This window comes from Staurois parvus, unplaced genomic scaffold (assembly GCF_062004578.1).
Source record: "Staurois parvus isolate SC_StPar_1 unplaced genomic scaffold, SC_StPar_1.0 ptg000530l, whole genome shotgun sequence".
NCBI classification, from domain to species: domain Eukaryota; kingdom Metazoa; phylum Chordata; class Amphibia; order Anura; family Ranidae; genus Staurois; species Staurois parvus.
This window is the reverse complement of record NW_028318326.1, coordinates 7,597,642-7,610,313: the sequence shown is the minus strand read 5'-3', so window position 1 is coordinate 7,610,313 and position 12,672 is coordinate 7,597,642. Positions and strand designations below refer to the sequence as shown.

At 38.2% G+C, this 12,672-nt stretch overlaps 1 protein-coding gene and 1 long non-coding RNA gene across 2 annotated transcripts in view; one reads left to right on the top strand and one right to left on the bottom strand.

Moving 5' to 3' along the window:
* Nucleotides 1–4,950, bottom strand: part of LOC149451617 (uncharacterized) — a 76,907-nt gene extending 71,957 nt beyond the window's left edge. Inside the window, exon 1 of the long non-coding RNA XR_016315001.1 lies at nt 4,738–4,950. This is a non-coding gene — a long non-coding RNA (uncharacterized LOC149451617). The remainder of the gene's footprint in view (nt 1–4,737) is intronic.
* An 866-nt stretch (nt 4,951–5,816) lies between these two features.
* SP9 (Sp9 transcription factor) lies at nt 5,817–9,717 on the top strand. The gene is made up of 2 exons (XM_089690483.1): nt 5,817–5,980; nt 7,597–9,717. Exons 1-2 carry the CDS (start codon nt 5,960–5,962, stop codon nt 8,878–8,880), a joined length of 1,305 nt encoding a protein of 434 aa, XP_089546609.1. The 5' UTR covers nt 5,817–5,959; the 3' UTR covers nt 8,881–9,717.
* The last annotated feature ends 2,955 nt before the right edge of the window (nt 9,718–12,672 follow it).

Sequence of the window (12,672 nt, the reverse complement as noted above, 5' to 3'; positions counted from 1 at the left end):
CATATGCTGCCTTCATCTACTTCTGCTAAGACTGGGACAGACTCTGACAGACCTCTGTGCCAAAGCTAAATAATTTTACATTATACAAGTCCTCAATCGAATAGATGATGTCTAATTTTTATCCAGGGTTATTAAAATATTTACCATTATTAAGCAAAACGTTTTGTTTTCATTAAATCACTAGCTGCAAGATATCTTTTCCTAATGTAAGATACAAGCTGACAAAGGTTGATGACTTTGGATTAAATACTTTTGTGTCTATTATGTGTTTTCAGACTGACCACAGACCTCTATGACCACTACACGTGTCTTCCATAAAGTCATAGGCTTTGTACTTGTTCTGAGATTGTTCTGTACATGTACCGTGCTATTCAAATGGATTTCTGCTTTGGATAACGCAGGTAGCAGTACTGAGCTCCTCTCTACAGACAAGCCCAGTCTCAGTGCATGGACTATACTCTGTGCCATGTATACTAGTTATAAGGTACTTCTCATTATTTCAATCCACAACTGGGATTTGGGGAAATCATTCGCTGAAAGTTTGTTTAAATGTATGCAGTGAGTTAAATCTGACAAGATTGTTATAAAAAAAAATCCTTCCAATAATTGCAGTCATTAAATTCATCAAATGCAGGAGGTGCATCATATACCTCTTAAATGACAGTGTATGCAAGCATGAGATTACACCAGAAATGCACATATACTGTGCCTACTGGGGAGACAATATATGGAAGATGTACAGTATGTGGGAAGCATTGATCCAGTGTTTGTTATATACTAATATTTATCTGTCTGCCTCTTTTTCGGTCTCTTTTTAATAACCTGTTTGAAATTAAATTCACATACAATGTGACTCCTATAGGGGATACTATTTGGAAGATATGTTTAAAAAGCTGGTGATCCAATAACTATCCCATTCCTATACTGTATGTACCTGGCTTTTTCAGTCTATCTATCTATCTATCTATCTATCTATCTATCTATCTATCTATCTTTCTATCTATATTTTATCTATCTTTTCGTCTGTATCTGTTTATCCATATATTAGTCTCTATCTATCTATTAGTATCTATCTATCTATCTATCTATCTATCTATCTATCTATCTATCTATCTGTATCTTTCTATCTATCTATCTATCTATCTATCTATCTATCTATCTATCTATCTATGTATTAATATCTATCTATCTATCTATCTATCTATCTATATATCTGGTAATGGGTGCCAAGTTCGAGTACCTCCTACATATTAGTCTGTTTGTATCTAACTATTGGTCTGTATTTATGTACTGTCTCTATATAATAATATGTCTCTTTATCTATCTATCTATCTATCTATCTATCTATCTATCTATCTATCTATCTATCTATCGTGTGCCAAGTTCAAGTGCCTCTTAAACAGGAATATGTATTGATAGTATTCCTAAAGATGTAGACTTTTTTTCCCATAATCACTTGAGCATTATAGTACATACCTCTATAGCAACTCTGTCACAATTGTGTATTAGTTGACCTTCGAGTATATTTTCATAGTTCAGTTAACAAACATAAGTACTCATTGTCAGAATATACATACTACATACTTCTCCATCTTTTAGCAATCTATATATTATTTCTGTGTATTATCTCTCTATCTAATTGCAGTTTGTCTGTTATCAGTGTATGCACTCCCTTTTTCTATCACCCCATCTTCATCGCTTTCTCTCTCTCTTTCCCCATAAATCTCACTTTCCCCTATCCCCCATCCCTCACACCCCTCTCTTTTTTTTCTCTCTCTTTTTCTCCATCCCCATCCCCCCTTCCCTTTTCTCTCTCCCCTTCTCTTTTTTTTCTCTCTCCCTTTCTCCACAACCCCCTCTCTCTATATTCCCCCTTTCTTTTTTTCTCCCCTTCCATTTCTATCTCTCTATCCGCCCCCCTCCCCCTTTCTCTCCTTCTCCTTTCTCCCTTTTCCCATTGCTCTGTCTCCCTTTCTCCATATCCCTTCTCTCTCTCCTGTGTCTCACTCCATCACATCTTTCATTATCTCTCTATAGAAAACAATATAAATGTAGAACACATGGCACTTAACAGCCCCTGTGAACCCTTCCCCTACTGCAGAATTATTACGTTTGGTCGATCCATCTAATGTACATATTCTATATAGGATTGGACAGACACTCACAGACTGCGGTGTACACTTCCCTAGTGATATCTGCAATGGATTTCCCCAGGTATCCATTACACCCAGAAATGGCTATGAAGAAAGTTGTAGTCATTTACAATACATTGACATTCAAACTCCCTCCAAACACGAATGAAGCACAGGGGCTGGCTCTCCTCCTCTAAGGTGTTATTTTATCAGCATCAGTTGATTTGATAATAACCAGTCGATTATATAAAATTTAAATGAAAGTATAATTATAACATATACTGGTGGGAGATGCCCTGCTGCTGGCAAATGGCAGGATGCTATTATTTTTCAGAGATGTGCCTGAGCGTTGGAGACTTGCCTTCTCTGTGTTGTCTGTAGCTGAAGATATTTTACTTATCTGCACATTGGACTTGTTTATTGATTAAACAGATCAGACACCTCATAATACCCAACACACACTGCGATATAGACAGATCTGCAGAGTCCCATCTACAGCCATGGACCAATGTAATTCTATAGGCACTGCTGCCTTAATGGATGGGGCATTGCCGCACACTGCAATGGATTGGTATTACTGAGATATATGTATTCATACAGATAAGGAATATACATCTATTTTTTTCAAATTAGTTTTAGATTTTATGCCTGTTATGTTATATTATGTGTCTGTGTAGATATATATCCATATACAAACACACATACAAACACCACATATATAACAAAAAAAAACACATAAAGTATACGCACCACATATGGCATACAAAACATATAAATTATACACACACACACATCTCTTATCACACACATATAAAACATTCATATAGACATAGATATGGTACATAATTACATAGGTATCTCTATCTATACACACACATATATACATAGACCTATATATATAGACCTATATATATATATATATATATATATATATATATATATATATATATATATAGTCTATCACACAATTATAATACATATTCATACAGACATATAAGCTACATAAGTATCTCTCTTTATACACACATAAACACAACACAAACATATATATACATACATATATATATAGTCTATCACACACATATAACACATGTTCATATAGACATATATATGATATATAATCACATAGGTATGTCTCTCTCTACACACACATACACATGTATATATATATATATATATATATATCAAACATATAATACATATTCATACAGACATATGGCATATATAATTAGATAGGTACTCTCTGCATATATATATATATATATATATATATATATATATATATATATGTATGTATATATATATATACATATATAGTCTGTAATAGACATATACAAATTCATACAGACATAATCACAGAGGTATGTGTCTACATTGTATTGCACACTTTAGTTTTATATATGATGTGTGTCAGATTATATATATACATATATATATATATATATATATATATATATAATATTACATGTTGTACCTGTTAATTTAAACACATCCACACCATACCACACATTATACAAATATGTATAGGTGTCCTTGTATTTCAAATATGGCTTTATACATTGTGTATGTGTGTTAGAATATATATATATATATATATATATATATATATATATATTACATGATATACCTGTTATCTTCAACACCTCCACACTATAACACACAATATAAAACTACATATATGCCAATTTCTAATCTTAGAACCTAGGAGAGTCTACATAACGCTGGTTTTAGGAGTGAAGCCGAAACTAATAATAACACAAAAGCATAAAACAAGAGCATAATACGGATTTGGGATTAAAAATGATCCCAGTGGAGGTTTGTCGCCCTGTTTCCTCCCCTCGGTGAAGAATTTGTTTATGCAGAAGGGATGTTTAATAGCACTAATTGCATTGCAGTTAAATTGCCCTGATTGCAGAAAAGGAGGCAATTTGCGTCCTCCCCGTCTGGGCTCGCAAGAAATTGTTCCATATTCACCTCTTTACAGAGAAGTGGAGGTTTAAGGCACAGAAGTCTGCACAAATTACCACTCCGGCTGACTGCTAGCATTCAGCCACTATAATAGAAGTATTATTTGGCCGTTTTGAATAATGTAAAACGGTGGAGGCGAACCATTCTCTGCTAAATTGCATTTAACTTTTACCAAAAAAAGATGATTGTCTACCAAAGGGGCCTTTTGTCAATGGATATTGTCATTAAATGCCAGCGTTTTAAGTGGCAGCTCATCTGTGACACATCTTTGTTTTAAAAGTGAAGCAGTCACAGAAAGGACCCCAATGTGATCAGTGTAAATAGCCGGCAGAGATCAGTCTACATTCAGCCCACAGTACACACTGGCATTTAAAGGGCACGGTGCCTTCCTCCTGGACTGGGGAGAGTTTACAGCAGGGAGAGTGTGTATAATGAATGGGATCATTATTGATTCGTGGATGGATCGTGCTGTACAGTTGTAGTTGAATTTAATGCTAGACATAAAACGATTCCAGTTCAGATAATCAGGGATTGAACTGCCCCATGGGATGTGTAGGAACGCCTCGATGACACCTCTATTAGCACATGGCATTAATATGGAGAGCTTCACCTGTTGTCACCCCGGCAGATCACTCACCTCTGGTGGGTTTGTCAGGATTAGAGTGTGCCTCCTCCAGATGATCACAAGAGTTTGATGACAAATTCTGCATCTCTCTCATCTCAACTGAAACCAGCCATCAAAGGCAGCTGCAGGAGCGCTCCGCTTGGCTACATGCGAATTTTTCCGCACCCCCAGCCTCTTGTCTGCGACAGATCACTCAATACACCGGCCGACACCACCACCAGGAGTGACAACCCTCACCATCGCCTAGAAGCAAATGAACACTGTACTAAAAAAATAATAATAATAATAATAAAAAAAAAAAATTATATATATATATATATATATATATATATAGACACGTGTCAATGATTTCTCAGAGCACACAAATGAAGAAAGTGCCATATAATATAAAAGTATAATACACATAATAAAATAGTATATTGTAATACTATGGGGAATTTAAATCAACGAAAATAGAAATTAGAGAACTTTTGGGGATGAGCTACCTGTAAGATCAGTGATGACAGCAATGTAGGTGTCACAGTCTTTAAAAACGAAAATTGTGAGATGGCCAAAAAATAACAATAATAGTAATAATAATAATAACAATAATTTGTAGTTGCCCAAAGGTGGTATAAAATGAATGTCATTAGGATGCTGAAGAAAAGCTGGAATTGGCCAGTGTAATTAAGCAGACACTGGTATTTATTTTTGTGCATCAGAATCTGTTGGCATTTGAACAGCCAAAAAATGTTGTTGGAATTTGTGAGTTTTTAGATGTATGCTCAACAATCTGGGCATTTCTGTCCTAATTTTTTTTTTTTTGAAGGGGACTTATTAACCCCCTGTAGGACAGAAAGCAATGAGATCTAAGTAGCTCCCTCCGGACAGGAGAAGGTTAATCCCATTTTACCATTTTTTTTCCTCCCCGGACTCCAAGGCAATGGAGCTTCCAAATCCTCCCCTCCTTTGAACGGCCAGGCTTGTAAGAGCACTGATTTCTTGCACCACGTCGCCTCTCATTGGCTGCGACGCAGCTCCCAGTCGGCGTTCGAAGCCTCCTGATTGGCCGAGAGCGGCAGCCAGCGGTACTTCAAAGCAGGCGCTGCCAGCGCAAAGCCTGAGTCTAGTCCGCCGCAGACAGGAGGAGGATCCGCACTCACAGCAACCTGTGCTAAGGAGCAGAAGGCAGAGGGCTGCCAGCTACTGACCCCGGGCAACTCACTCCTCTCCGCACCAGGGCAAGGGACGGGCTATGGCTACGTCTATACTTGGGGTAAGTCAACCAAATCTTAAACTCTTCCTAAAACCTGCAGCATTGATTCCCCCCAAAAAAGTTACAAATAGAAAAATAAAACTTTTTTTTTAACACCAGTCAGTCTGTAAATAGCATGTACGTTCTAGCAGCAGATCCTGCATCACTAATAATAGCATAAATAATAAAAATAATCGAAGTGAAGGATAGCCTTGACTTGACTTTATATAGCATTTTTCTTCCTCCCAGGCGAGAGAAAGTTTATTGCATTTATTTTATTTCGTTAACAACAATGCAGCCTGAACGATATCATTTCTCCTAATCCCCAAACCATTACCACATCAATACAAGCAGCCAGCACTTATGTATTATTTGACTCTGCGGTTGCCTTGTGCTTCTCAAAAGCTCTGGCACACGATCCTGAGGACCTGCAATAAAATCAGGTCCCCAATCTTCTATTTCAGGGCTCCATAGGATGTGGCTCCCTGTCTGCCTGACATTATCTAATATCGCAGGTCACTCCTATCGCCTGCCAGGCTTCTGATAATGATGGAGAGGTCTGCTGCTCTATTCATAGCTAACGATGGCCAATAAATAATCATCATTACACTGGGAGCTTCTTGTTATTCTGCAAACAATACATACATCTTTGTAGAGTAAATTCTTTCATGTATCCCAGTTAAATAATAATAGTAGTACTTATATATCTATCTCTATCTATCTATATCTCTATCTATCTATATCTCTATCTATCTATCTATCTATCTATCTATCTATCTATCTATCTCTATCTATTTATTTATCTATCTATCTATATATCTATCTATATCTGTATCTATTTATTTATCTATCTATCCATATCTCTGTGTATGTATATCTCTATTTCTTTATATCTATATCTCTATCTATCTATCTATCTATCTATCTATCTATCTATCTATCTATCTATATCTCTTTATCTATCTATCTATCTATCTATCTATCTATCTATCTATCTATCTATCTTTATATCTATCTATCTACCTTTCTTTTATATATCAACATCGACCTTTAATTTGCATATCAATATTGACCTTTAATTTGCTAAAAGTAAAAGTTTGTGTTCTTACAACTGTACACAAGTGATAAATATTGCAAATATTTCCAACACATCATCCCTAAAATTCGTAATAGGTAAACAATACATCAAGGAGTTGGTTAGTTTTGCATAATGTAATTGTATTGTGAATAATGTATATTAGTGGGATGTTTGTGTTTTATGAGCAAAGACATAAATGAACAAGCAAAAGGAGTAAAAAAAAACAATTAAAAGGTTTTGGTACTTAAGTCGTGCATCTGCTCAGAGTGGCAGGTGGCATGGGTTGGATTGAAGGCAGGGTCCTGTGGTGAGGGAAGGGTTAAGTTGTTTGTGTTTGGGGATGTGAGTTGCTCTCCCCCAGGTCTCTGGAATCCATTCTCACTCCTGGGTCGGGTCTATGGCACTGGCTCAGTGTGCACCTGGGGTAATTAGGAGGATGGCACCTGGTGTGGAGTAGTTGGCAGGGGCAGGCTGGAAGGGAAGTGGTGATGAAGCCAGGGATGGTGCCAGCTTGGATGAGGATGTATTATGATGATGTACTTGCTTTGTGTCCCCCTAGGAAGAGCCAAGATTTGGGACCACTCCTTTGGCCATGCTGGCTGCCACCTGTAACAAGATTGGGAACACCAGCCCCCTGAGCAGTCTGCCAGAATCCAGCGCCTTCGCTAAGGGAGGCTTCCACCCGTGGAAAAGGTCCTCGTCCAGCTGCAGCCTGGGCTCCAGTCTTGGGGGATTCACAGTCGCCACCAGCAGGGCCTCCAGCGCTCTAACTGGAGGGAGTGCCACCGCCAATAGCGCCTTCTGCCTGGCCTCCACCTCCCCCACCTCCTCAGCCTTCAGCAGTGACTATAGTGGCCTCTTCTCCAATGCCTCTGGGGTTTCCCCGCAGGAAGCAGCAAGCCAGTCCGCCTTCATCTCCAAAGTGCATGGGGCAGCGGATGGACTGTACCCCCGCGTGGGCATGGCTCACCCATATGAGTCCTGGTACAAGTCAGGCTTTCACTCCGAGGTGGCCAATGGGGCCTCAGCCTGGTGGGATGTGCACGCTGCCAGCCCCAGCACCTGGTTAGAGGTGCAGAACCCCCCGGCCGCCGCAGCTGCTCTGCAAGGGGCCCTACATTCTGGGGGGCCCCATAGCCAGCTCAGTGGCTACAGCCCGGACTTCAGCTCCCTTACCCACTCAGCCTTCAGCTCCACCGGGCTGGGTTCCAGCGCTGCCTCCCACCTGCTCTCCACCGGGCAGCATCTACTCTCCCAAGAGGGCTTCAAGCCGGTACTGCCCTCTTACCCGGACTCTGGCACCTCTATGCTCTCAGGGGCCTCTGGAGCGGGCAACGGAGCTACAGGACGCTCCGCGCGCAGGTATTCCGGCAGAGCTACGTGCGATTGTCCGAACTGCCAGGAAGCGGAGCGGCTGGGTCCCGCGGGGGCAAGCCTTAGAAGAAAAGGTCTTCACAGCTGCCACATCCCCGGCTGCGGCAAAGTGTACGGCAAGACGTCGCATCTGAAGGCTCACCTGCGCTGGCACACGGGGGAGCGACCCTTCGTCTGCAACTGGCTCTTCTGCGGAAAGAGGTTCACCCGTTCAGACGAGCTCCAGAGGCACCTCCGCACCCACACCGGCGAGAAGCGCTTCGCCTGTCCCGTCTGCAACAAGCGCTTCATGCGCAGCGACCATCTCAGCAAACACATCAAGACGCACAACGCAGGAGGAGGCGGCGGGGGCAAGAAGGGCAGCGACAGCGACACAGACGCCAGCAACCTGGAGACCCCGAGATCAGAATCCCCAGAACTCATCCTGGAGGGGGTCCGGCCAGGGAAAGACTCAGGCAATGACTCCTAGGAAGCGGCGACTCTTTTGTTTTTTCCATTGTGGCGCAGACTGAGCCATCCCAGGGAAGGCAGCCACCTATGAGGCGCAGAGCGACTTTGGACTTGGGCGCAGTGCAGGTGATGCCACCTCTGGGGCGAGGTGACTCCTGGGGGTGGGTGGTGCACAGAGACTCTGGGTAGCACTGTGAAGGTGCAATAACTCCATGCTGAATTGCACTGGACTAGCTTGTGCTGGCAAAACAGGCAGATCATTCTTCTGCAAACTTTTAGAGACGACAGCAATAGCATCAGTGGAGGAAGGTCACTGACTCAATCTACTTTTATTTTTTTTTCTGTCCTGGTTTTCACAATCTTACAAACCACATGGACCCATAATTATGCCCTGTTGGATTATGACCTTCATAACTGAGATCTATTCCAAATCCAATTCTTTGCCCTTCTTATTTAAAATAATACAGACATAAAGGTGAGAAGTAAGACGTCAGAAAATAGGAATTCTCTGGACATTCTCTGTATTTCCGTTAAGCTGTATAAATAAGTTCCCCAGAGTTTGTGTTCATTTTCCATTGCCCATGTAACTGTCATTATCGAAATAGTTTCTATTTGGTGGATTCCTGAAATTCAGGAGTTATTTTTTTTCTTTTTTTTTTAATTATTTTAATTTCCGATGCACTTTGTGAAAGTCAATATATATATGTAAAAGATATTTAATATGTTGATTTAAACATTTGACACAGACAGGTAAATTAAATTCAAGAAAAAAATTAAATGCTTTTATCTGTACTATATATAAAAATAACCTTGATCATATTTTGATTTTCCTATTATTAAAGAAGTCTGATCAACATGTTTTTTTTATTCTCGGCCTTTTTTTAAATTGAAGAGAAACTGTAGTTTTTAAATTCTACAAGTTCTGAAACACACACTGTCTGTATATTTATATTCGACAGATAAATCCTGTATAATAATAATAAATGTAGTATTGATCTCAACGCCTAAAACCTTGTAACAACCGGATGGTATAGAGGATGGTATAGAGGTCCCATTATACATCTAAATATATCATTCAAATGGCCAGCATACATTTTAAATACACTAAATGTAATATATATTTATATGTATTATGTGTAATAATGTGTGTACATGTGTGTGTGCGTGTGTATATATATATATATATATATATATATATATGTATATATATATATATATAGAGAGAGAGAGAAATATGTATTTATAAATATGTTTCACACATCTTTTTCTTTCTTTCTTTCTTTCTTTCTTTCTTTCTTTCTTTCTTTCTTTCTTTCTTTCTTTCTTTCTTTCTTTCTTTCTTTCCTTCCTTCCTTCCTTCCTTTCTTTTTTTCCTGGATAGAAAAATATTTGTAGACATATTTCACAAACACATCTTTCTTTCTTTCTTTCTTTCTTTCTTTCTTTCTTTCTTTCTTTCTTTCTTTCTTTCTTTCTTTCTTTCTTTCTTTCTTTCTTTCTTTCTTTCTTTCTCTCTCTCTCTCTCCTTTCCTTCCTTCCTTTTCCTACCTTTTTCTTATCTTACCTAATTCCTATCTCACTTATTTTCTCGATAGAAAAATATATATGTGTATTATTTTTAAATATATTTCACATAGACACATCTGTCGCTTTCTCTTTCTTTCTTTCTTTCTTTCTTTCTTTCTTTCTTTCTTTCTTTCTTTCTTTCTTTCTTTCTTTCTTTCTTTCTTTCTCTATCTCTCCCTTTCATTCCTTCTCTCTCTCTTTTTTTTCTTTCCTGCTTTCTCCCTCTCTTTCTTTCCTCCTTCATTCTTTCTCTTTCTCTCTTTCCCTTTGAAATATGCTTATATTCAATATAAAACATACATAACTATATCTACACCTCTCTCTTTCACCTCTGTAGTTCTAATATTTATATAGAACACACGTGTATATACTATAGATGCATACAGTATATATATCTCACAGAAATCAATTATCCTGGTCAAAGTGGGAAATCTGCCTTTTTGCAGCCAGTCCCCAAGGACCGAATCACTACAATAAATACTCCACAGCCTACATTTCATGCCCAAATGAGAATCGTGTTCAATGTTATTAATTTTGACTCTGAACACACAGCAAGCCTCCCGTGTCTTGTACACCCTCATTAGGGATTCATGTCTTATCAAATATCTAATTAATCTGCTAGACATCATTTGTTCTGGCCAACTTTATCTGCGCTGGTCCAGGGGGAAAAGTGAGAATATTCTGCGGGACAAAAAGCTCCCTTGAAGATCGCCTTTAATTGTCTAAATTAACTGCTCGGAATTTGCATGTCAAACGCTGAGGGCCAAGCACACATGAAACCGAAAACCGATTTGAACGCTTCCAAAAACCAGCACTTGATTTGATAACTGCTCTGTTTAATGTTTAGGAAAGGCAACTGCTTCACCCCCCCCCCCCCTTCCTTTTCAAAGACAGTTGATATATGCAAATAGGGGTCTGCCAATGCTTATGGGTCCATGCGGTGAAATGGTCCTTGCTAGTTATTTGAATATCTCCGGCTCTGCTATTGAAAAGGTTCAAGGATACTGTGTTGCTTTTCTTTTGTGATTACCCATTGCAGCGTCTTAGGCTGGAGAAGGAGGAAAGGCAGAGAGAGAGAAGGGAGAGAAGAAAAAAAAAGTCAGGAATAATTAAAGCCTGGGATCAGGCCTGGGAACACACTTGCAAGAGGAATCTCATTTAGACAGCTTCTTTCAAAATAAGGCACAGTTAAATTGACCAGAAGGCAATTATTGAAATGAAAATTATTTTAACTGCTCTTTGTCTTGCTTCTAGCGACGACGAGGCAGAATGGTGAATCAAAGTCATTTGGGGATTAGGAAAAAAAAGATAAACTGAATGCTAGGACAGGGACAAGGGACATTGGCAGTCATTATTTTTTATTGAAACTGTTGATTTTCACGGCCACCCCGCACATCTGCACAACAGCTTGCTATTGTTTCTATTGAATGCATGTTTTGCGATATACATACATATATATATATATATATTAAGATCCACAGCATTCTTTACATTATTGTTAAGGATTTTTATACTTTAAATTATTAATTATACTACTGGGTAGAAATGCTGTGGATCTTGCAAGTAGTCCTCAATTTATGTCTCCTGTATTTTATGCTATTAATATGAGTTGTTATTATATGTGTATGTTAGCAAATCCAAAATGTGAAGTGCAATACTTCACAGTACTTTATTGGAGTGTATGGTGATCTCTACTCAGAGTAATAGAATTAAAAAAAGGAATGAAGGAAAGATTGGAAGGAAGGAAGGGAGAAAGAAAGAAAGAAAGAAAGAAAGAAAGAAAGAAAGAAAGAAAGAAAGAAAGAAAGGTGTGTTTGTAAAACATATTTATAAATACATATATTTTCCTATCTTTAATCTTTCTTTTTTCTTTCTTTAATCCCTCTCTCTCCCTCTTCTCTCTCTCTCTCTCTCTATATATATACATATACATACACATTAAAAATTAATAGAAAGAAAATAAAAGAAAGAAAACAACTAACAATGGAAGGAAACAAAGAAAAAATAATAATAAATGAGATAACATGAAAAGGAAAGAAAGAAAATAGGTAAGATAAAATGAAAGGAAATAATGAAGCTAAATAAGTAACATAATATGGAAAGAAAGAAAGAAAGAAAGAAAGAAAGAAAGAAAGAAAGAAAAAGAAAAATATGTTTATAAATACAAATGTGTTTCTATCTATCTATCTATCTATCTATCTATCTATCTATCTATCTATGAAAGAAAGCAAAGTAAACTTTTTTT